Genomic DNA, 26,753 nt, shown 5'->3' on the forward strand with positions numbered 1-26,753 from the left:
CCCTCGGAAAAGCAGCCAGTTTTCCATAATGGCTCTAACCTTCAATCCGTCAGCCACCGCTAAATCTTCTGGAATAATTTTCTCATGGATTATGTATCAGTATCGATAATTTATTAAGGTGGGGTGTATTTGTCTGGCTGAGATTGTCGTCGACTTAAACTTCCATCATGCTTATCTGCTTTCTGTGGAGAGAAGAAGACAGATAAATAGAATTAATGCAAGTTAGAAGTCTCAAAAGTTTTGCATCTTTAATACACCGATCATCCATAACATTAAAACCACCTCCTTCTTTCTACACTCACTGTCCATTTTATCAGCTCCACTTACCATATAGAAGCACTTTGTAGTTCTACAATTACTGACTGTAGTCCATCTGTTTCTCTGCATACTTTATTAGCCCTCTTTCATGCTGTTCTTCAATGGTCAGGACCACCACAGAGCAGGTATTATTTAGGTGGTGGATCATTCTCAGCACTGCAGTGACACTGACATGGTGGTGGTGTGTTAGTGTGTGTTGTGCTGTGATGAGTGGATCAGACACAGCAGCGCTGCTGGACTGAGAATAGTCCACCAACCAATATTATCCAGCCAACAGCGCCCCATGGGCAGCATCCTGTGAGGGCACTGATGAAGGTCTAGAAGATGACCGACTCAAACAGCAGCAATAGATGAGCGATCGTCTCTGACTTTACATCTACAAGGTGGACCAACTAGGTAGGAGTGTCTAATAGAGTGGACAGTGAGTGGACACGGTATTTCAAAACTCCATCAGCGCTGCTGTTTCTGATCCACTCATACCAGCACAACACACACTAACACACCACCACCATGTCAGTGTCACTGCAGTGCTGAGAATGATCCACCACCTAAATAATACCTGCTCTGTGGGGGTCCTGTGGGGGGTCCTGACCATTGAAGAACAGCATGAAAGGGGGCTAACAAAGCATGTAGAGAAACAGATGGACTACAGTCAGTAATTGTAGAACTACAAAGTGCTTGTATGTGGTAAGTGTTTAAACCTTAAAATTGCATTTATATTCCAGGCACTTCGAATTTTAATATTAATTGAGTTTAAAATTAACTTTGTCTTAAGCGTATTGTATAAAAACGTATATAAATGTGGCATTATTTTTATAATCCCAATGTTTGTAGCAGGTTTTATACTAGTCCCCCTTTAGATAGAAACTGATTTCTTGCCACCGGTTTAGACAGAAAATCAGGGGTCGTGCTTTGAAATGTCAGAAGCAAATAGGGTTGTAATTTTGTTCAATTTAACCAGAACTGCAGCGGCGCTGAATCTTAGCGTGACCTTTCTCTCTGTACACAGACAGTTTGCCACTCATCATGTGCTTTTCAGCTTCCGTTATCAAAATGTTCAGGAAAGAGACAGAAAGGAACTTGGATCATGAATTGTATGTAAGTGAATTTACTGTCTCACAGTGTTTCAAAACTGCTGCTTCAAGGTCCAGAGCTTGAAATGTTGTGGTCAGTCTTAACATGCTGTATGACAAGTATTGCTGTTACAGTTCTGTCCACGCCATAACAGACTAAGAGGAATATTTAAATATTTAAATAGGATTTTTCATAATTTTTCATCAGAACGCCTTTATTTGTCATATATACATACATCGATCAGCCATAACATTAAAACCACCTCCTTGTTTCTACACTCACTGTCCATTTTATCAGCTCCACTTACCATATAGACGCAATTTGTAGTTCTACAATTACTGACTGTAGTCCATCTGTTTCTCTACATACTTTTTAATCTGCTTTTATGCTGTTCTTCAATGGTCAGGACCCCCACAGGACCACCACAGAGCAGGTATTATTTAGGTGGTTGATCATTCTCAGCACTGCAGTGACACTGACATGGTGGTGGTGTGTTAGTGTGTGTTGTGCTGGTATGAGTGGATCAGACACAGCAGCACTGATGGAGTTTTTAAACACCTCACTGTCACTGCTGGACTGAGAATAGTCCACCAACCAAAAATATCCAGCCAACAGCGCCCCGTGGGCAGCATCCTGTGACCACTGATGAAGGTCTAGAAGATGACCGACTCAAACAGCAGCAATAGATGAGCGATCGTCTCTGACTTTTACATCTACAAGGTGGACCAACTAGGTAGGAGTGTCTAATAGAGTGGACAGTGAGTGGACACGGTGTTTGAAAACTCCAGCAGCGCTGCTGTGTCTGATCCACCCATACCAGCACAACACACACTAACACACCACCACCATGTCAGTGTCACTGCAGTGCTGAGAATGATCCACCACCCAAATAATACCTGCTCTGTGGGGGTCCTGTGGGGGTCCTGACCATTGAAGAACAGCATGAAAGGGGGCTAACAAAGCATGCAGAGAAACAGATGGACTACAGTCAGTAATTGTAGAACTACAAAGTGCTTCTATATGATAAGTGGAGCTGATAAAATGGACAGTGAGTGTAGAAACAAGGTGGTTTTAATGTTATGGCTGATCGGTGTATATATTTAATTTCCAATTAACAATGAACAGCCGCTTTGTTCAGCGCTCGGCTTGAGCGGTGCGATGAAACGTCATCAAAGTGTGAGGATGAGATGAATAACAATCAAATCCACTCTGTGTTTAGCTGTACAGTACTTTCCTCATTGTATCACTTATAAACTTGTGTTGGGGGGGGGGGGAGTTTGGTCACTTGGTATCTTGGTCACTCCTGCACTTGTAATATATGTTAATAATCTCTATCTTGCACTTCTGGTTAGATGCTGCTGCATTTGATTGACTCTGCACAATGACAAAGTTGAATCTAATCTAATGCTCAGAAAATGTAATTGTAGTTAACCCACTTTTTTTAAACCTTGTCTATTAAAAATTACATCTCAAATGGATACGTATAAGCACTTCTCTTAAGGAGGTTATTTTGCTAACGAAACGTTCAGAGTTAATCCGGCTCTTCCTCGGTCGTGAGACGGGGGTAAGTCCAGGCGGGCTGCTGGACCTCTCGACTCCTTCCTGTTTTCAGTAACATAATCCAGCCTTCCACCCCCTCCGTACTACTCCTGGTGCTTAATCCCCAATAAGCAGTCTTTGTGCGCTGCTCTTTCACAGCCTTTCAGGTCTTGATTACGGGCGCAGCAGGTATTTCGAAGCGAGAGGAGAACTTTCATCACCGTTCTGAATGCGGAGGGGAAAGAGCAGGAACAAAGCGGGACTTAAAGAGAAGCCGAAATGACTTCTACTATTTATGTCATATCATCAGATGTGTAGTAATCCATCACGGGCTGAATGTGACAGGAGTGGATGGGCGTACTGAAGCTGACAGGGTGTGTTACCACTCTGATACCAGCCAGCGAGGTGCCGGTTCTGGAACTGGTGCATGATCTGGAACCTTTCCAGCATAAAGGAAATTGGTGTAGGCTACAGAAATCTGATTGGTTGCAGCACAGAAATTCTGCAGAATTTCTGATTATTTGAAACAAACATTATTATTATACAATATTAATAGTAATAGTGCAGAGTGGGTAGCATGGGCACTGCCAGACCCAGGGCTCTCTCCATTTCTTTATGGGGTTTTGTCTTGGTACTCTGGTTTTCTCCCACCTTCCAAAATGTGCCTGTGGGTGGATTTGCTAATCTGCATTGGTAATTGTGCCCAGGGTTTTGTGTGGACATTGGAATTGTTCCTGCAGTAAGGAAGTAGACGTCATGGTTTCTGGAGGTTTCCTTTTGGTGCTCCAATTTACCTTCCATGTATTTAAAAAAAACGTCATTTCATGGATTGCTTGCTCTTACGTGTGACCGAGTGTCATTTGTTTGTTTATGCATTTTCTCCCTCTTTTTTCTCCCTTTTAGCGCGTCCAATTGCCCGATTGTGTCATGCACCAATGCGATCACTGCTCTGATTGAGGAGACCGAAGCTAACCCACGCCCCCTCCGACACGTGGGCAGACTCCATATGCATCTTATCACCTACACTTTGACGAGTGCAGTGCAGCTCAGCGTTGTGTACGGAGAGACACACCCGGACAGCACTCTTTTCTCATCTCTGTGCAGGCACCATCAATCAGCCGGCATTTCATTAGTTATGAGAGAGAGACCCTATCTGGCTTAATCCCAACCCATCTGAACAACAGGCCGATCGTTGTTCATGTGGCCGCTCAGCCTAGCCGGCAGGCAAAGCGGCCACTCTGGTTCCAGCGTGTGTTTTTACCGCTGCGCCACCTAAACGGCCCGTGACCGAGTGTGTGTGAAACTTTGCATGGAACAGACAGTGTGCCTCGTGCTTTGTGTCTCCAGGATGGGCTTCAGATCCACGTTGATTATAAATGAATTCAGGAGGAATCTAACATCCCGTTACAAAATAGTTCGGCTTTTTAAATCATTATAAGCAGTTTGTAAAAGGTTTGCTGGTTCATTGGACCAGCACTGACACACTGTCTCTCTCTGACTGGGTTTTCTCTCTTTAACAGATACCCATAAGGAGTCCTGACCCTAGACTGGCACCCCGCTATGAGGACGTGGAGCGCCAGTATGCCTCCCTGCCCAGGTAAGCTGACTCACCATTCATCTATTAAGACGGAGAAAGGTTGGCGGACAGAGACGAGTCAGCTTTAGATGTCTTCAAAAAGAAAGAAACGACATGCAAAGCAAATGTAGATTAATACAAGAAAATGCAGTAATTGTGAAGATAATGCAAAGGAAGAAAAAGCAGACATTGCTGAAACTGTTGTAAATAAAGCAACGACAAACGGAGCCATAAAATCATCCGGATGAAAGAATTATAAACATAAATACACTGGAAATAATATACACCTATCAGCCATAACATTAAAAGCCATATAGAAGCACTTTGTAGTTCTACAATTACTGACTGACCTCCACAGGACCACCACAGAGTAGATATTATTTAGGTGGTGGATCATTCTCAGCACTGCAGTGACACTGACATGGTGGTGGTGTGTTAGTGTGTGTTGTGCTGGTATGAGTGGATCAGACACAGCAGTGCTGCTGGAGTTTTTAAACACCTCACTGTCACTGCTGGACTGAGAATAGTCCACCAACCAAAAATATCCAGCCAACAGCACCCCGTGAGCAGCGTCCTGTGACCACTGATGAAGGTCTCGAAGATGACCGACTCAAACAGCTGAGCGATCGTCTCTGACTTTACATCTACAAGGTGGACCGACTAGGTAGGAGTGTCTAATAGAGTGGACAGTGAGTGGACACGGTATTTAAAAACTCCAGCAGTGCTGCTTTGTCTGATCCACTCATACAGAGAAACAGATGGACTACAGTCAGTAATTGTAGAACTACAAAGTGTTTCTATATGGTAAGTGGAGCTGATAACAAGGACAGTGTGTAGAAACCACTGTTTTTAGGATAATAATAATTTAGGGTAGATGGAACACCTTTATTTGCCACTGTCTTTTTCAGCACAAATGCAGAGAACTGACAGAAATCATTTTATTTTCTGATTATGTAAAGTGCAAATTCACTCAAATCTTTGGCATTCTTACTTTTCTGGAGTTTTAATAAACAAGAAGTTAATTAACGAGGTCATTTTAATAAAAGTCATTTTTATTATTTTGATAATGAATCTGTTAGCACAGAGTGGATGTTTTTTTGGGCTCATCATTACTAATAAAATTTGAAGGCACTTTGCCAGGACGTTTATTCATTTATTTGTCAGTAATTACACTAAAGCAAATATAAGCTGATTGACAAAATGTCCAGTCAGAAAAACAATTGTACTTTTTTAACCTTTTTACAAGTTGAATCTCAGTAGCGTTCCTCACTGAGCTGATGTGGATTAAAATTAGGGCTGGCTTGATACCACTTTTTGATGTCCGATACTGCAAATTGAGTATCTGCCGATACCGATACCAATCCGATACCATCATTTCTCCTCTCACACAACTAAGCAGTACACTGTAAGCCCGGATAAGTTCAATCTACTTAAAAAATTTGAGGAAACCGGTTGCCTTAAAAAAGTTAAGTAATGTATAATGAAAACTTGAGTTAGCATAACTTAAAACATTAAGTTATTACACCTAAAAGGCAAGTTGATTAAACTTTCTTTTTTATTGTTATACCAACTGCTTTTCCCAATAATTCTACTTAATATCTTGAGCTCAATGGAAAAAACTATTGATTTTTTCTTAGTTTTCATGTTAATTACATTTTAAATATGAATTACAAATGTTTATAGAGAAACAGACACAATTATAAAATTATTTTTCTTTATTTCACTTCAGAAGTATTTACTTAAAATACAACATGTCAAGAAAACATCTTTAAAACTGTACAAACTGTATATAAAGTTCTGATGAAACACAAACAGCTCCTCACAGTAACCATGAACCTGTAAAACAACAAAAAGAAACAAGAAACAGAAGTATTAAAATCAACATTAATAGCATTAATTTAAGGATTAAAATAAAGCAGGCCAGCACACTCTTTGCTTCGTATGAAGGCTAGCATGCTAACATGCTAGCATGTAGCCTAAATACGGCAAATAAAGCAGCGCTGTTTGATTATTTATTTAGTGTCAACATTAAGATCATTTATTTTAAACAAAATTGTTAAGTAAAGTACAACACTTACCAAAATTAGACGGAAGATGAAAAAGCCCCATCAGACTGGTGTACATGCTACTCAAAAATAGCATCATGAGGAAGAAAATGTTTGTCCACTTAGTTTAACAAAGGTTCCACTTCACAAAAGACATTTGAGGAAGACAAGTTTACTTTTGCAAAAAGCCTTCAATGAAAAGTAAAAAGTAATTTGCAACAACAGGTTTCAAAAGTTAAAACAAATGGCTGCCTGATTCACCAACAGCAAGCTGAAAAAGGCGGATTTACATGTAAATGGTGGCGTTTTTCTGTTTTATTACCTTAACTTAACTTTTTTAAGTTAATCTGATAGAAAAGTAATTTTTTTTGTTTAGTAAACTTAAATCTTTTAGCACATTTAAATGTGTACTCAAATTAGTACAATGTACTCTGCATTTTATAGTAGAGCAAAAAAACTTAAATAATTTATGTATGTTGTACTAAAAATGTTTGATTAAATATAAAGTCCGGGCTAACAGTGTAATAATACACGTCTCAATGCACCATGGTTACACTAGCTATCTAAATAACGACGCTCAGACTGTGAAACATATTCTAAAGGAATAAATACAGAACCTACAACATCACACTTATACAAAACTGCTGTTTTTATTTTCACTTTTACACACAGAACATTTAGCAGCATTTTTGGCTCGTTTAACAGCACCGTACAAACATTTAAAATACGTGAGACATCTCGCTTTATGGCGTGTCGTCCAAAGTGTCTACAGTTAGAAGATATGGATCTCAATCAAACGTGATGGACCAATTAGTTTTGTTGAGATTTTGCTTTTAAGTTCTGTCACGTTTTTAGATTATTAAAAACCAAAGCACACTTATTATTAAACCCTGCTGGATTTAGAAGAGGACGTCTGTGGCTAAACGGGAAATGGTGTAGTTTGTTTTATTTCATAACCCAATAATGGATTTCATAACAATAATGGATTAATTGTTGAGGATGTCAGAGATCTCCAAGCCGGGACAAGATAGGTTTTCTTTATCTCAGGTGAGCGATTTATCATTTATAAAGTGATTTTTATTGTGTTTAAACAGTGTGTTTAGCTGTGGCAGTAGTAGATGATTTTTATTGTGTTTAAACAGTGTGTTTAGATGTGGCAGTAGTAGATGATTTTTTTAAATGCTAAAAGTTTAAGTAGATCAGTGTGTTTTAATTTCTGAATGGCCTTATTTACATTAAGTGTTATTTACATTAAGCAACAGTATTAGATTGAATTACATGGGTTTTTTTTCCTTCCGATGTCCGATCCAGTGATTTGGGCCAATATCGGACCGATACCAATACAGAGTATCGGATCGGTGCACCCCTAATTAAAATAGGTAAAGTAAACCAACTTCAGAATTGAATTGGCCTTAACAAGTGCATTATTCTACTATAGTAATGGTTCAGTTTCTTCAGTTTTTTTTTTACTCTCATCATCGTGATTGTCCTTGTTTGATTAAAATAAACTAGAATTTGAACCCACATACTTTGTAGTTGCCAGTCGGGCTACTTGTTGTTGAGGGTGCAGCGAGGAACAGAGTGTTATAAATTATATTAATGAGAAAATGTCAGCGACGTACAGCGAGTCACTGGTGGTGTGACAGTGTGCAGTAGAAGTGTTAGAACGTGTGATTAAGAGGCTGAAAGACGTCCGTACAGACGCTCGGTTAGTCAGTGAAGTACAGAGAAAAAGAGCACGAGCATGATGGAGAAATGTGGATGTAGAGAGAGAATAGTTACTGCTGCTGAAGAATAAATGTGTGACAGAAAGAGAAGAAATAAAGCGGAGAACCGTTCGCCTCTTTCTCTCTCACACAGTGCTGAGTAATCCTCTTTAGAGCTTATAATTAAATCTGGAGTGTCTGGCTTTTGAGGCGTTCTCCGCCTGGGAATTGACCTGATCCTCCTGAGAGAGACGGCCAGGGACTGCAACCCGATCTGCCACTGCATCTCTGAGCTTAAATAGGGTTACAGCCATTCTGGCTTTCTACTTTATTATTTCTTTTATTTATTTATTTATTTCTGTCTTCTCTCTTGCCCTTTTTCATGTCCCTGTCCATGTAAGAGTCCCCGGATCATTTTCTGTTTTTTTGGAACAGGTTTTATTTACCTTTATTGAGAAGCATGGTACTGTACCTCTCTGGAACCCTGTTAACCAATAATCAGCTATAAAAACATATAATTACACTGTCAAGTCACATTATTATGACCACTTACTACTTTTCGTGAGCTGACTTGGTGGGTATACAAGGTGTAAAAGGTACTCTCAACTGATTTGGGTATGAATCCATCCTTGCAGTTCACATACACCCTTACATGCTGATTGTCTTCCTGGGTGGGATCTTCCAGCAAGACAATGTGACATGTCACAAGGCTAGAAATGTCCAACATTGGTTGGAAGAGCATGACCAAGTACTACCCTGGCCCCCTAATTTCCCAGACTTGAACCCAGTTGAGTATATGTGGGACCACCTCGATCGTCCTGTTTGCTCTGTGGATCCTCCCCCACGCCCCCTTCAGTAGTGGTGGGATGCACTGCAGTCAGCACGGCTCCAGATACCTGTGACGACCTACCAGGACCTTATTGAGTCACTCCCAGCCCGTCTAGCTGGTGGTCTTAATAATGTGACTCGACAGTGTGGGTAAGGTTTAATATTCTTAAAACCTCTTGGACTGTGGTAGCTCAGCAGGTAATGCACTGGACTAGTAATCTGAACGTCGCTGGTTCAAGCCCAACCTCTGGTAGATTGCCACTGTTGGGTTTCTGAGCGAGGCCCTCGAGCCAAAATTGCTTGGATTTGGATTGTGTACAGTGTGATCACAACTGTAAGTCACTTTAAAGGCTGCAAATGTAAACAGTGGGCTGATCCAGTCATCACAAGGAATATCGAAAGTGTCCAATTGGCACCAAAACATTTGAGATGAGTATTCATATCAGAACTATACTGTCTTAGTACAATAACTCATCTGCTCACTATGCTAGGCCAACAAACTCTATAAAGCCACAGTTAGGATCCAATTACACATGACTTTCTAATTATTTATGTCGGATGTGTAAATCCTCTGTGACTCTAAAACTTTCTGATTAGTTGTCCTGATAGTTGTGTCAGCATTACCTACACAAATTTGTCATTATAAGAAATGTCCATGTTTGTTTACTAATAAATAAACCACTCTAAATATACGTAATCCATTCTTACTGAAATCTCGTTTATTTCCGTGACTTATGCAAGTTTATTAGCAATTAGCTCGCTGGTGGTTGCCACCTGCTTCCCAGTTTCCTGGCAGCTGCACACAGGTAGAGATCAAGATGCAGGTTTATAAAAACGTCTATAAAAACAGTAGCTGTCTGTCCAGCCTTTTAGCTTTCTGCTAAATTATATTCATTTGTGTGTATTGCGTTTACATTTAGGCATCTAGCAGATGCTCCTATTGAAAGCGACTTACAGTACTGTGACAGTAAACAGTCTAAGCAACTGAAGGTTAAGGGCTCAGTAGTGACGACCTGGCAGTGGTGGGGCTTGAACCAGCAATCTTTTGATTACTAGTCCAATATCTTAATTGCTAGGCTACAACTGCTCTATATTAAAAAAAATCCTAAGCATTCGTAGCCTAGCAGTTGAGGTGCTGGACTAGTAAGCAGAAGGTTGCTGGTTTAAACCCTACCACTGCCAGACTGCCACTGTTGGGCCCTTAAGCAAAGCCCTTAACACTGAACTGCATAGACTGTTTAATGTACTCTATATATAACTGTATAATGCCTTCTATTATGGGATGGTATTGATGGGGCATTTTTAATTGGCATGTACCTAGTTAATACATCTAGGTGTTCGTAATATGTGGTAGCCTAGTGAGTAGAACTTTGGACTATCAACTGAAAGGTTGAGAGTTTGAATCCTAGCTCTGCTATGCAGCTACTGTTGGGCCCATGAGCAAGGCCCATGATTCTCTCTGCTCCAGGTTTGCCGTACGATGGCTGACCCTGCGCTCTGACCCCAGCTTCCAAACAAGCTGGGATACGCGAACCAAGAGTTTAATTGTACTGTACGTCTGTGTATGTTTATATATGACAAATAAAGGCATTCTATTCTATTCTAACATGAAGGGAAGTTTCAAAATTATTTTATCATTTGTTAACACAAGAATTTTAATTTTAAAAGTATGTCTATAAATGTCTTTTTATTTCTAAGAAATTTTTTATTTATTTTGCGTATGCCTAAAATGAAACGTGACTGCACTTGAATCTACTTATGCAGCATTCGCAATTTGGCCTAAATCATTAATGCAGTGATGAACCAGGGCTCCAAGGCTTCCATCTTTAAGCACTGAAGTTTGCATAATGTCCCCCAGGACCCACTTTTAAAGTCGTTTTCTCTTTCAAAATTACCTCGTTGCTCCACTTCCATTATAATGATGTGTGTTTTTACTCTGACACGAATACGCCCCGCCTTAGACTGAGAGACTTTCTCTAACCCGGCCTGGCTGTGCTCGTTGTTGTTCTAACCTCGAGCATGGAACTCGCATTAGCGCACGAGTCTCCCCTGACCAAAGCTAAGGTCATCGGCCCTGACAGGTGGAGGAAGGTTATTGGCCTGTTAGGCTGAATGCACACTTTTCCATATGTGCCCAATTAAAAACGTTACTCCAACAATACAGACACTTAGATCCAGCCTGCACGGCCGGTCACCCCCCTATATCAGCAGATTATTGGATTAGACGGCCGAGGCAGGATTGTGTTTGAATTTGGCAGGCTTTTCATTGGGTAGTTAGGGTGATAATTGGGTGATTAATGGGCAGATGGTGGTCTCTCGGGCTGAACCCGGGGTGAGAAGGCACACAGATTTAATTGCTCACAGTTCTACTAGTGTATAACAGTCACCCACTCGCATAGTTTCTCTCAAGCAAGCTTGGTTTAGGCTTTATCAGAAGTGAGCTTGTGAAAGCCTGGAGGTCTCATGAGTTATTAGAACAATATGGATTGGGAGTGGGTAGGGCACGGGCAAAACTAATAATAAAAAATCCAAAACACAAAACAGTGGCAATGCTTTTATAGAGACAAAAACAAGTATCTAATTGTTGACTGAATTAAAACTAATAATTATATTGACTTGAAAGAGAAAGTAGGTTTGGATTCCTAGCAGTTGTAGCCTAGTGGTTAATGGTACTGGACTAGTAATCAGAAAGTCGCCAGTTCAAACCCCACCACTGCCCGATTGCCATTGTTGGGCCCTTGAGCAAGGCCTTTAACCATTAATTGCTTAGACTGTATACTGTCACAACTGTAAGTCGCTTTGGGTAGAAGCGTCTGCTAAATGCCAAAAATGTAAATGTAGCGGCACACACAGTTAGAAGGTCCTGGGTTCGATTCCCAGGTGAAGCAGTCCAAGTCCTTTCTGTGTGGAGTTTGCATGTTCTCCCCGTGTCTGAGCTCCGGTTTAGTCCAAAGACGTGCAAGTGAGGTGAATTGGAGATGCAAAATTGTCCATGACTGTGTTTGACATTAAACTTGAACTGATGAATCTAATTTAACCAGTAATGAATGTACTGGACTAATAAGCAGAAGGTTGCCAGTTCAAGCCCCTTCACTGCCAAGTTGCAACTCTTGGACCCCAGACCAAGTCCTTTAACCCTCATTTGCATAAAATTGTATTCAGTCATAATTTCAAGTCGCTTTGGATAACAATGTCTACTAAATGTTGTGAATGTAAATGAAATGCTGTCGCTGTGCTTCTGTCAAACACCGCGTCTCATGCTGCTTCATCTCGAAACCGGAGGCGACGTAATTATTAACCACAAATCATCTACAGAAATGCAGGATAAAATAGTAGCAGCATTATTAGTGGTCTATTCATGGCATGTACACCGATCAGCCATAACATTAAAACCACCTCCTTGTTTCTACACTCACTGTCCATTTTATCAGCTCCACTTACCATATAGAAGCACTTTGTAGTTCTACAATTACTGACTGTAGTCCATCTGTTTCTGTGCATGCTTTGTTAGTCCCCTTTCATGCTGTTCTTCAATGGTCAGGACTCTCCCAGGACCACCACAGAGCAGGTATTATTTGGGTGGTGGAGTGACACTGACATGGTGGTGGTGTGTTAGTGTGTGTTGTGCTGGTATGAGTGGATCAGACACAGCAGCGCTGCTGGAGTTTTTAAACACCTCACTGTCACTGCTGGACTGAGAATAGTCCACCAACCAAAAACATCCAGCCAACAGCGCCCCGTGGGCAGCATCCCGGTGACCACTGATGAAGGTCCAGAAGATGACCGACTCAAACAGCAGCAATAGATGAGCTATTGTCTCTGACTTTACATCTACAAGGTGGACCGACTAGGTAAGAGTGTCTAATAGAGTGGACAGTGAGTGGACACGGTATTTAAAAACTCCAGCAGCACTGCACTGTGTCTGATCCACTCATACCAGCACAACACACACTAACACACCACCACCATGTCAGTGTCACTGCAGTGCTGAGAATGATCCACCACCTAAATAATACCTGCTCTGTGGTGGTCCTGACCATTGGAGAACAGGGTAAATGGAGGTTAAAAAAGCATGTAGAGAAATAGATGGACTACAGTCAGTAATTGTAGAACTACAAAGTGCTTCTATATGGTAAGTGGAGCTCATGAAATGGACAGTGAGTGTTGAAACAAGGAGGTGGTTATAGGTGGTTATAGGTAGGACCCTCACTTTTCAAAAATGTGTCTATGTTGAGAGCGCACTAGGTTTTCTAACACACCCATTGACTGCCGTGTCTCCGTCTATGTAAAGCACGCATTAGACCATCCACAGGCTCTGGAAGTCATTTTGAATGACAGTTTAACATTGCTTACTCACTTATTCCATCCTCTCTATCTCAGTCCTTACTGTATGTATGCAGGCTCTCCCAGAACTCCTAAATCCAGTGACAAATCCTGTAAGTGTGTGAGGGTTCCATAACCTGAGGGCTTCCTGCATTATGAACCCTTCGACCTGCCTGTGCAGCTTAAATGAGTTTGAAATCCGCAGCCCTGGGATCTTAACCGAGCTTAAGAGACGTGTTGGAGCATTTTTGGACATTTGTTAGTACAGCATTCACATGTCAGTCAGACACACGAGGGAACTGTCAGATCCAGAGCTGAAAATACCAGAAAAAAGAACAAGAAGAAATGAGGGGGGTTCATTTGATGGGAGCTGTGAAAAGTGCCATATTTTTATTGTTCTGCCTCTTCGATGTTGCCCTGGCAACCAAGCATCCACCATCTGCGCTAGGCTGGACCTCCTCACCCTATTTTCTAATTTCCACAATCACTTTCTTTGTCTTCTTCTTCTCTTCCTCTGTCTTTTAGTGTCTTTATTTGTTGTGTATCATATTGAAGCTGTATGATTCAGGTTTAAGGTTATAACCACGTTCCTGGTGAAGCAGCTTCATAGGATGTTTCAGTTTAAGGTGACTTTCAATTGTGACAGATACAATGCAAGCAATTAAGAGCCCAACAGTGGCAAATTGGCAGAGTTGGGGCTTGAACTGACCTTCGTTACCTGGGTTTTGATTAGCCAAATATGAACTTGTGCACTGAGCATGTTAAATACAGTACATCAGTTGGATTTTATTGGAGCAATAAAAACAGTGCTAGTCTAGTGGGTAGACCTGTGGGTTGGAAGGTTGTGGGTTCAAATCCAGACTCTGCCATGCATTAACCTTGAGCAAGGCCCTGCGCTCTGACCCCAGCTTCCAAACAACCTGGGATATGTGGTAAAAACACTTCATTGTACCGTACACTGTATATGTAGATATGCCAAATAAAGACATTCCATCTGTCCTAGATCATCTACGATTATCTAAAAACAAGTCTAATAATTAAGAAGCACATTTCTGGAAAAGGATAAAACCACCTGGAAGGTATTGTACATACCACAGAGCAAAATTATGTCCATGATAAAGAAGTGGGGAATATCTGAAGCTAAAGTCACACTACCTAGATCAGACAACTCATCAAAACATAATTAGCCAAACAGAACAGACCTCAATACATTTTTGGCATTTAGCAGACACCTTTATCCCAAGCGACTTACAGAACTGAAACAGTATACTGTCTAAGCAATTGAGGGTTAAGGGCCTTGCTCAAGGGCCCAACAGCAGCAACCTGGCAATGGTAGGGCTTGAACCAGTGACATTCTGATTACTAGTCCAGGCTACAACGTCCCTTAAGTTAGTTGAGTTAGGAACAAAGGCAACTACAGGCTACTGTAACACCAGCGGTTATTCTGACCGAGGTTGCAAAAGTCAGCGGCTGCAATGGAAGATGTTTACAGATTAAGCTTGTTGTGTTACACAAAGCCTTACTACCTTAAAAAATTCTCCCTTTCCCCAATTTTTCTCCCAGTTTAGTCATATCCAATTACTCTGTTGCATTTCACCTCTTTACTGCTGCTGACCTCCACTACTGATCAAGAAGGGCTGCGACTTACACACACCCCTTCAGACGTGTGTGCAGTAGCCGACCTCTCCTTTTCACCTGTACGAGGTGGGTTCATATGGAGATCTGTATCGCGCACGGAGAGTCACGCACTGATTTCCATTATCCCTCGTCTCTGTACAGGCGTCATCGATCAGCTGGGGTCATAATTGCAGCAGTTTTCAGGAATATTAATCGTTTTCCATATAGGCGCCCGATCGGGCAGGAGTCCGCTTGAATTTTAAGTGGTTTGTGTTACGGCTCATTAACCTGTTACCGTGTTCATATAATACGGTAGTGGTAGCATCCCTTTTATTTATTAGTTTTCTTTCCTAAGGCACTGTTTAGCAAGCTGAGAAGCACAGAGATACAGCAGGTAATAATAAACAGCTGCTGAGTCCTGGGACCCGGGTTCCATTTTCACCTCTGGTTCATTTCATTGAGAAGTTTGCACGTGTCTGCATGGATTAACACTGAGTACTGGGTTTTCCTACAGCCACAAGTATGTAGATTAATAAATGCTCCCTAGGTGTGAGTGAGTGGGTGTGATGCATTGGTATTTGTCCTTGATGCATTCCCCCTCTTGCACCTTGTGTTTGTGTAGGCTGCGGACACACCGCAACCCTGATCATAATTAATAAATAAATGATGTATATCCACTTTCACATACAGCTCTCTCATATTTACATTACATTTACATTTTCAGCATTTAGCAGACGCTTTTATCCAAAGGGACTTACAGTACCGTGACTGTATATGGCAGTATTGAGGGTTAAGGGCCTTGATTAAGGGCCCAACAGTAACAACCGGGCAGTGGTAGGGCTTGAACCAGCAACCTTTTAATTACTAGTCCAGTACCTTAACCGCTAGGCTACAACTGCCCTAAACACGAGTAGGACTGAACACAATTTAAGCAGTTGAGGGTTATGGGCCTTGCTCAGGGGTCCAACAGTGGCAACTTGGCCAGCAACTATCGTATGCCCCCAGATTCACTTCACTAGGTTTTAATTTTTCAGTGTTTTTTCCAGTCTCTTGAACCCATTAGCTCAGGGTTCTGATCCTCCAACCATTCCGGTCATCTGCATCTTCTCACAGGTAGTCTAAGCGAGGACTCAGAAAGTACTCATCATGTCCAGCCAGCTGTAAAATCGAGCTTTGCGCTCCAGCTATCTTTTCCCCAATTGCACCACACAGGCACGAGTCTATTAGAGCGAAGCTCATTTAGTAGAGCTCAACCCACCAGGCATCAAACAACACCTATTACTGCACCAGGCAGGTAGCAGACGGAGAACGTCAGGTTAATGCTCTAATCGGCGACAGCTTCATTTATTGACGGTGGCGTCGGCTTCATCAGTCTTTATTTCCGGTGGCGTTTCTGACTGCTGTACCGCGAAGCTCCAGGTCTTATTCAGCAGGTTCCGACCTTCAGCGTTCTTCTGCTGGCTTTCAGACGGATTCTCTCGGCGCTGGCAGGAATTTAGAAAACCCACAGAGCTATTTCTGCCTACGCGGCAGCGCCAAGGCCGAGACCACTTAGACACCTAACTCATCTCTTTAACCAGGCGCTACCTGCCACCACTCACACACAAAGAACCGTGCTCGAGTTCAGCTGCTCATTTCTGCTGCTGATCTTCACAGCTCGGTATAAAGTATAAATTACAAAAAACATCATTATTTAATAAAGTATAAATTACAAATAATAAGAGTTTAATAAAGTATAAATTACAAATAATAAGAGTTTAATAAAGTATAAATTACAAAAAACAACAGTATTTAATAAAGTATAAATTACAAAAAACAACAGTATTTAATAAAGTATAAATTACAAAAAACATCATTATTTAATAAAGTATAAATTACAAATAATAACAGTTTAATAAAGTATAAATTACAAATAATAAGAGTTTAATAAAGTATAAATTACAAAAAACAACAGTATTTAATAAAGTATAAATTACAAAAAACAACAGTATTTAATAAAGTATAAATTACAAAAAACAACAGTATTTAATACAGTATAAATTACAAAAAACAACAGTATTTAATAAAGTATAAATTACAAAAAACAACAGTATTTAATACAGTATAAATTACAAATAATAACAGTTTAATAAAGTATAAATTATAAAAAATTACAGTTTAATAAAGTATAAATTACAGATAATAACAGTTTAATAAAGTATAAATTACAAATGATAACAGTGTTTAAAGAAGTATAAATTATAAATAAAATCAGTCATTAAAGAAGTATAACAAATATTTCACAGAAAGGTATTGCACAAAGTTTAAATATTGGACTATTTTTTAAAAAGGCATTCCCGGCGGCACTGTGGCTCGGTGGGTAGAACTGCCGCCTCACAGCAAGAAGGTCCTGGGTTCAATTCTCAGGTGGAGTTTGCATGTTTTCCCCGTGTCTGTGTGGGTTTCCTCTGGGAGCTCCGGTTAAACTGATTAGTCTTGTGTGACCAGTAACTACCTGCCTTGTCATGAATGTAACCAAAGTGTAAAACATGACATTAAAATCCTAATAAATAAATAAATTTGTGGTTTAAACAGACATCAGTATTTTTGATTTCAGGATCTCCTCCAGCTATTTTAACCGGCAGGATTTCTGAAGAGCAGGAATGTTGAGATGTACTGATGTATTGAGAGTGACAGCTTAAGCTTGTAATGGTAGCTGAATGTTTTGCTGCTCTCCTTTTTCCATTAAACGGATGGAATTCTAAATAACCCTGCTGGGATCTGGCCTCTCTGAGCCTCTCTGTGGGATCCCTGCTGGTGTCTTGTGACTCGGAGAGGTCAGCAGTGTGTATATATATATGTGTGTGTGAGGGGTAAGGTGCATGGTTCCCGAGGGCAGCTGTGTAAACGCTGCCCGGCCTTAACAGGGTCCAGGGTGTTACTTCTGCAGCCAGGTGCACCATGGGGGATCTGCTCTGACCTAATTGTAGTTCCCGACAGTCGAATCACACCAGCTTTTTCAGATTCTTATCAACATGCCAGAACTGACAGTCAGGGTAAAGGTCTTCAGACGCTGAGTGTGTTTACATTCTAACGTCTGATTAGAAAAGATTTTTACTATCATCTTACTACCGCGGTTTCTTGCACCTCTGTAGTTTGATGATAGAAAGTGAATTCTGCATGATTCTCTTAGCAACTTGCAGCAAATATACAAGTATTAAAGGTATTAATTTACTCTTTAACACTGTGTCTGATGCTGTACTGTCTACATCGCTGTTGTATTGTTTATTCTATGTTTATATATAGTTTAATTTTCTATTATTTAATTAGATGTATATATGTGTTGACACCTGCACCAAGAGAAATTCCTTGTACATCTGCTACTTGGCGAATTCTGATTCTGAATATGTTCCAATCAGAAAGTAGCTGCATTGCTTCTTTTCACCTTCCAGTGGTAGATTCTCACAGAGAGCCAAATCGTGTAGGACAGTCATGCTATGCCCACCGTAAATCATCCACCAGGTCTCAGGTCAATAGCACCGCTGAAATTCCAGCTTGAGAGTTTCGACAGCTCTAGCTCTTCATTAGATGGTTAGTTTACTGAATCACCTAGTGTCCAGCATCACTCATATTTTAAAATAAATAGTTACTAAATATTTTATCCATCAAGTAATAGTGTCATGCTGGTTTATTTTTTAAAATGAACATTTTGAAAACTAGATGTTACAAAATAGAAGTTGCTTTTCGCATCTTAGGGGGGGTCATAGTGTTGAGATCTATCTATCTATCTATTCATCCATCCATCCATCCATCCATCCATCCAACCAACCAACCAACCAACCAACCACCCAATACAGCCACCCACTTGCCCACCCATCCACCCACCCATTCATCCAATCCATCCACCCACCCACCAACCTATCCATCCACCCACCCATCCAATCCACCCACCCATCCATCCACCCACCTATTCATCTGTTTCAATCATCCACCCATCCGTTCCAACCATCCACCCATCCAACCATCAATCGTCTCATTAATTGTATTATTACTTCTTAGGTTTGATGAGTTTCATGTAGATTAAATTCACTGACCTGCACAAAGATCTAACTTGAACCCTCACCAGACACCTTTGGAATGAATTAAAAAGTCAAATTCTAGTCAAATCTTCTTGTCCAACATCATCTTGTCCAACATCATCTTGTCCATGTGCCTGACCTCACAATTGCTCCTTTGACTGAATGGGATGTATATGTAAAGTAAGGATGAGAGGGCTGTGTTACTTCAAACACTACACCAAGCAAAAAACAAATTATCTCATTCAAAAGCATAGTGGTTGGTAAAAAATAAGAGTTCATGAACCTATTTAAAATACTTGACATTTCTGTTTACATGGTCACTAAATCTGTTATTGACCTGATTATTAGCTTGCATTAACACACTCAGATTAATGTGCTTAGTTTAAGTAGAATTAAAAAGAGCATGAGAAAGAAAAAGAAGCATTAATTGATTAAAAACGACTGAACAGAGCTCACCTAGTAAATGTTGAGCTGATATTAGAAGAGGAATGTTTGAAAAAGACACGTTGAGTTTCTTTGATGCTCCATCAGCGGCGCTGAATGATAAAATCATTTCTCTTTCATTACGTGTCGCTCCGGCTTTATTGCTCCTTTGTTTTGGTCTCTCTCTCATTAGTGTGTGATTAAGCTGGTAATGACATTTGATTTTAGAGTAAAACTTTGTTTGGAGTTTTAGAAGAACTTCGGCGAGTAGTCAAGGCTGAGCACTTTGAGATGATGAGCTTGTGATTGAGGTGATGGTTTTAGATTCTAAAACCATCTGTGGAGCAGATAAATGCTCTCACCCCACTATGCTTGATCATGTCATATACACCGACTAGGCATAACATTATGACCACTTACAGGTGAAGTGAATAACGCTGATTATCTCTTCATCACGGCACCTGTTAGTGGGGGGGATATATTAGGCAGCAAGTGAACATTTTATCCTCAAAGTTGATGTTAGAAGCAGGAAAAATGGGCGAGCGTGAGGATCTGAGCGAGTTTGACGAGGGCCAAACTGTGATGGCTGGACGACTGCCTGTGCTCAGTATCGACTGCATCCTTTCACCTGCAGGAGGCGAGTTCACATGCGGATCAGCCTTGTTTACGGAGAACCACACCCTGATCAGCATTATCCTCAACTCTGCGCAGGCGCCATCAATCAGCCAGCAGAGGTCGTAATTGCACCAGTTATGAGAAACCCTGGTCCGGCTCATCCCACCCCGAACAACAGCCAATCGTTATTCATGTGGCCGCCCAGCCCAGTCGGATGGCAGAGCTGAGATTCGATACGATGGGTTCAAAATCCCAGCTCTGGTGTGCTAGCGTATTTTATTGCTGCGCCACCTGAGCGGCCGCAAAAAATGTTTTTGGTTGAGCGTGTAGCCACTGATGTGCCGCTGCTTTCACATCATCACCACATGAAAATCTTCTTCCCCTTAAAGCTTCAAGTGTCCAAAAAGGTGTAAATCAGATGGCGCTAAATCCGGACTATAAGCGTCTCTCAGACACGACCGATTACTCCTCCACCCACCCTCACCGCTTATAACCAAAATATAAAAGTGAGGAAACTTTTTGAAGATCCTTCTTACAGCAATTAGGCAAAGATGAGAATAGCAGCTTCTTTGTTATGACATTTGTGCATGTTACAATCAGGGATTTATTTATTTTTTGGCCGATAGTAATTACTGAAGTGCACGTCTTTAATGTGGCAGATACGGTCAGGCAAAAACACTTATTTACCAGCAGTAAAACTTTAAATACGCATCCTAATAATTACTGGAGCGAGAGTCTTGTTCCATTTAGTTACTGAATTAGCAGAGAGATTCTGACCTGTTTGCTTTAGTATCGAGTTGGAGTCGAGTTAAATGTGATGGCAGTGAGTTTTTTAAGCAGCTGTTTCCCACTGACTCTGAATAAGTACCAACAATTGGAACGATGGAATTTCCTCCTCATTTTAAAAGCAGCAAGTGAACATTTTATCCTCAAAGTTGATGTTAGAAGCAGGAAAAATGGGCGAGCGTGAGGAATTTCCTCCTCATTTTAAAAGCAGGTGTAGGTAATCCAAAACCAAGAATGGGATTTTTTCTGCTCCATCTACAGTATGACACCGAATTCCTCCCAAATGCCCGGCATAACACACCAGCACTAAATAAGAGGAATAATGAGCACAGCACTACTACTCCACTGTGATACTTAAACAAGAGCGTAATGGCTCGTGTAATGTATCATAAGTGTATTATTTTACTTTATCACTCAATCCTCTGTTACAGAAGCCTGGATTCAGTGGCACTTCACTCCCCGAGGTAAATCCCTCACTCATGATTTAGGAACAGAAGGTTGTCCCATCAGGGTTCTCATTTTTCAGGCCTTTTGAGCTGTACACCAGTAGACCAGTGATTACACACTGGACAATTACTAAGACAAATTGCTCACTTAAAACCAGGGATTAGGAAAACTGGACCAGGGTTGGAATTTTTTTATTTATTTTCCATTGGATTATCATGGAAGATGAGCAGTAATTTAAACCTACAGACAAGAACTGAGTTTTAAAAATATTGTACTATTTAGGATTAGTTGCCCTGTGATGGACTGGTACTCTGTCCAGTGTGATTAGTGGATTCAGAAACTCTTCTTGACCCTTTTGTACACTATTGTGTTGTGTATTTGATTTTTATTGAATATAATTGCTGTTTTTACCCATATATTTATACTTAACCAGCCATAACGACAGTTATTTTGATTCCTCCCACCTCCCAAGAATCTGCCTTATATGTATAGTGACTAGTTTAAGTTCTTCCAAGTTGTAAGTCATTAAATAAGTGAATAAAATAATGTGTGTGTGTGTTTATTGTGTCTTAACAATAAACTCTCTAGGCTGAATTCCTGCCCACTGTCTCTTGGGGTGTGTTCAAAAACCTAGTGAGCTACACAGGCAGCTGCCTAAGTAGAGAGGATTCTAATAAGTCATTGACTTATAAGGCGGGTTATTCAAACGCGCTACTTAGGCAGAGATTCCATCAGTTTTTACTAACTAAGCTACCACAGTTAGCCTCCTGCCATTCAAACCAATGGGATGGGGTGCCACAATGCGCTAGCATGTTAACTTACATCTCCCTCCGTGTACCGAAAACAGTTTTATTCGCTGACGGCCGAAATTGCAAATAAACGACACTTGTGCAAGTTTATACAAATTAAAAATTAATAATAATTTATTTACGTTTGAAGATAACAGTTAATTTTCTGTGAGAAAAGTGCCACACTGAATGCTGGGATTGCCTTCAGCTCTAAGGCAGCGTCGGATGCGCCCTCGTTCTCGAGTCAAAATAGTGTGGAAATTTTAAGATACCTTACTAATGAGCATATTAAGGCATCTAGGATTTCGAACAGCCTTCTTCTCGGGAGCACGCACAGGATGATGTAAAATGTGTCTATGTAGAGAGATCACTAGGTTTTCGAACACACCCTTGGTCTCAAAACTGTGAGAAGGCCAGACTTGCAGGCATATGGACTTTTGGTCTATCTAACAATGAATATATGGCTTCCTCTTTGCATAATACACTTTCAGGTTGCATTTCTGGATGCAGCTGTGGACTGTGTTTAGTGATGATGGTCTTCCGAAGTACTCCCGAGCCCTTGTTGATGTGTACATCATGGTAGCCTGAGGGTTCTATGGTCACGCACATTTAGCAGCGGTTTCAGCCTTTGGCCTTTTTGGGGACAGTGGTGGCCTTGTGGGTAGAGCTTTGGGCTATCAACTGAAAGGTTGAGAGGTCGAATCCCAGCTCTGCCATTCAGCCACTGTTGGGCCCTTGAGTAAGGGCCTTAACCCTCTCTGTTCCAGGGGCACCATACTATGGCTCTGACCGCAGCTTCCAAACGAGCTGGGTAAACACACTTGTTGAATTTTGTTGTACTGTACAGGTGTACTGTATGTGTATATATGATAAGCATTGTGTTCTATTCATTCTATTTACATGCTGAGATTTCCTCCGACTCCCTGAAACTCCTTTTCATGATATTATGAACTGCTGGTAAAAGACCTAATTTTTTAATTTGCACTGAGAAACTTTGTCTTTTAACTGACTGACAATTCTGACATTTGGCACAAAGTGGTGAATGACGACCGATCAATGATTGCAAAGACTAATCCTTTGGTGGACGCTCCTTTTATACTCAATCTTGATGACCCTACTTGTTACCAGTTAAACTGCTAATTGTGGACCCTTGCAGAACAATGTTACTTGTACAATCTTAGTCTCATTTTGCCTCTGTCCCAACTTTTTTTGAGTGTATTGCAAGTGTCATTTTATATTTACAAAATACAATTTGTTTTGTCAGTGGAAAGTAGTATTTGTGAATGTAGTACAACGTCAGTTAGGGCAGTTGTAGCCTAGCGATTAAGGTACTGGACTAGTAATCAGAAGGTCTCTGGTTCAAGCCCCATCACTGCCAGGTTGCTGCTGTTGCGCCACTGCGCAAGGCCCGTAGCCCTCAACTGCTCAAATTGTGTTCAGTCCTACTTGTTTTTAGGGCAGTTGTAGCCTAGCGGTTAAGGTACTGGACTAGTAATCGAAAGGTCTCTGGTTTAAGCCCCACCACTGCCAGGTTGCTGCTGTTGGGCCCTTGAGCAAAGCCCTTAACCCTCATCTGCTTGGACTGTTTACTGTCACAGTCTTGTATGTCGCTTTGGATACAGGCGTCTGCTACATGCCGAAAATGTAAATACAAGTTCGAATATTGTAGCAAAATACAGTTTATAGTTTTTATTTTATTGCATTTTTATTTGTTAAAAGTGTTCCACCTTTTTATGAATAGGGTTTGTACTTGGACCTGCATTCATTACCAAATTTTTGGTAAGACGATGTTTTGGTACCAAGACTATTCCAGTGTGTGTTCACATTACAGGATCACCTTCGACTTTAGGAGACTGTCTGCCGTCTGACAGTCTGGTTCGTGTGTTACGGCCTTAAGGACTCTTGAATATGTTTTCCACACCCAGCAGGAGTAACATAAGATACAAGCAGGAAGAAACACTTGTAACACGGAGAACATGGCAGCTAATTGATCGCTCATGCAGCAGTCGGATAGCTTGTCCGTAGACATGTGCCAGACACATAAAGACGTGAAGGGCTCCGGTTCGGATAGCTGAGCTAAACGATCGTAGCTCTTTAACACATGTCAGATGCCTGCACTGATACTGATCCTGAACTTGGCCTATGGGGAGCGCGGGTGAAAGTACGGCACAACACGGGAGGGCTTAGCACACACTGCCAGGGTATTTATGAATCTTTCTCCTAGCGTCTCTTAGTTTCTCTCACCCTGTTAGTATCGGTTACATAAACATGAAGCGAGCTATAAGAAGCACTGGGGTGCTGGATTATTCCTGCACGGTCTTGTATACTGCTGAGATTACTCCCTAATCTTATAGCCCCACCAAAGTTAGCCTGAAGTGTGTCTTATTACCAAGGGAGCCTCAATTTAGGGGAACAACGACACACACATTTCTGTCTCTCATATATTACTTTTATTTAGTTGTTATATATTTACACCGATCAGCCATAACATTAAAACCACCTCCTCGTTTCTACACTCACTGTCCATTTTATCAGCTCCACTTACCATATAGAAGCACTTATTTGGGTGGTGGATCATTCTCAGCACTGCTGGAGTTTTTAAACACCGTGTCCACTCACTGTCCACTCTATTAGACACTCCTACCTAGTTGGTCCACCTTGTAGATGTAAAGTCAGAGACGATCGCTCATCTATTGCTGCTGTTTGAGTCGGTCATCTTCTAGACCTTCATCAGTGGTCACAGGACGCTGCCCACGGGGCGTTGTTGGCTGGATATTTTTGGTTGGTGGACTATTCTCAGTCCAGCAGTGACAGTGAGTTGTTTAAAAACTCCAGCAGCATTGCTGTGTCTGATCCACTCATACCAGCACAACACACACTAACACACCACCACCATGTCAGTGTCACTGCAGTGCTGAGAATGATCCATCACCTAAATAATACCTGCTCTGTGGTGGTCCTGTGGGGGTCCTGACCATTGAAGAACAGCATGAAAGGGGGCTAACAAAGCCTGTAGAGAAACAGATGGACTACAGTCAGTAATTGTAGAACTACAATGTGCTTCTATATGGTAAGTGGAGCTGATAAAATGGACAGTGTAGAAACAAGGAGGTGGTTTTAATGCTATGGCTGATCACTGTATATATATACAGTATATATATATTACTCTAGCAGAACATTGGGTATCTCCACTGGCACTTATTTTGGGTGGCATTTTATTCAGCTTGTTTGTAATAATATAGCATGTTTTGTTGACTTTATGCCTTTGCTTTGAGATAGGGTTAACACTTACCTTTATAAAGCGTAACAGCAGCTACTGTGTCTTTTTTTAACTGTAGGATATCGATAAAGATTTGGCAGATCAGAAGGTTGGAGAACTTTTGTACACAGTCTTTGCCGTGGATATCTGTGCTGATTGGATAGCTGTGCTGATTGGATAGCTGTGCTGATGCTTTGTCCTTGAGCTTAACTTCTTGGCCAAGGGGCAAATGCTTTATTATTGCACAATCTTGAAGTAACTGGGAGTGAGCAGTACTGTTTACTTGGTGGCAGATGTGAACCATTTCTTATCTGTGGTCTAGCACTATCTGTGTACCTGCACAAGCGGTCCTCTCACAATCTGTACACACAACAGGGTTTAATTAAAAAACTTCACTTACTGTATGTTATTTTTTTATTATTATTACAGAAGGGCTCCTGTGGATCCTGCAGAGTACCCTGGTCAGCCCTGGCCTGGACACAGGGATCCTGCCCACTACCCCGCTCCACAGCCAGGCTACCATCCCAGCTACTCTCGTCCTCTGGACCCTCGCCAAAGCGACCCAGGCTTCTACCACCCTCATCCTTCACAGAGAGGACCGCTGCGCCAAGACGTGCCCCCCTCTCCCCCCATCCCTGTCCGGAGCCCTCGTTACGACACCATAAACCGCGGAGGCTTCCGGCACACCAGTCCAGAGCGGTATGCCTACGCGGACGGACGCCACCCCGATCCGAGGCAGAAGAACGCCATGACTGCAGCAGTTTAAGCTCATTTTCGCTGCCAGCGTGTAGTAGGCAGCCAGCGGCGCAGCTCGTTCATCACCTTTTCAGTGTTGTTTATGTGCCTCACATCTGTTTTAGTAGATCCGATCCTCGGTAACTTGCTGCCCAAGGTCACATCTCAAAGTGCTGACTTCACATTCCTGCCCGCTCTGCCAAGTAAATGTCAGAAAAGCTGCAGACTTGAGCTCTTGGACCCCAGAGCTGTTTCTCCTAATCTGTGAATCGACTACACAGAGGGAGGGTACGAGCGTGCATGTGTCGGATTTAAAGCTGAAAGAGACCTCAACTGCGCCGTGGGACGCTGGTGTGCCAGAGGGAGCCGAGGCCTGCGTGCGTCTCCACACTACAGGCCGAATTTAAACCCGGGTCATTGTGAAGGATTGAAGTGAAGAGCTCAGAGACAGTGTGTAAAAGAAATGCATACATGTTTTTTAACCTGATCTTGTTCATCTGTACTCTGAGGGCGATTACTGTGGAGTAGAATTTTAATGTTTGCTGTACTGAGAGAAGTAAGGAAACCCACTTTCTATAAGTCACATGTAATAAATTACTTAAGGCTGTTGCCTAAA

The 26,753-nt window shown here is 41.5% G+C and overlaps 1 protein-coding gene across 2 annotated transcripts in view; it reads left to right on the top strand.

The window, feature by feature from the left end:
• Positions 1–26,323, top strand: part of pard3bb (par-3 family cell polarity regulator beta b) — a 416,753-nt gene extending 390,430 nt beyond the window's left edge. For both annotated transcript variants that reach the window (XM_063005444.1, XM_063005445.1), the window contains exons 23-24: positions 4,452–4,528; positions 25,832–26,323. In XM_063005444.1, the coding sequence (XP_062861514.1) occupies positions 4,452–4,528; positions 25,832–26,168 (414 nt within the window). In that variant the 3' untranslated portion in view covers positions 26,169–26,323. The remainder of the gene's footprint in view (positions 1–4,451; positions 4,529–25,831) is intronic.
• The last annotated feature ends 430 nt before the right edge of the window (positions 26,324–26,753 follow it).

This window comes from Trichomycterus rosablanca, chromosome 12 (assembly GCF_030014385.1).
Source record: "Trichomycterus rosablanca isolate fTriRos1 chromosome 12, fTriRos1.hap1, whole genome shotgun sequence".
In the NCBI taxonomy this organism is placed as follows: Eukaryota; Metazoa; Chordata; class Actinopteri; order Siluriformes; family Trichomycteridae; genus Trichomycterus; species Trichomycterus rosablanca.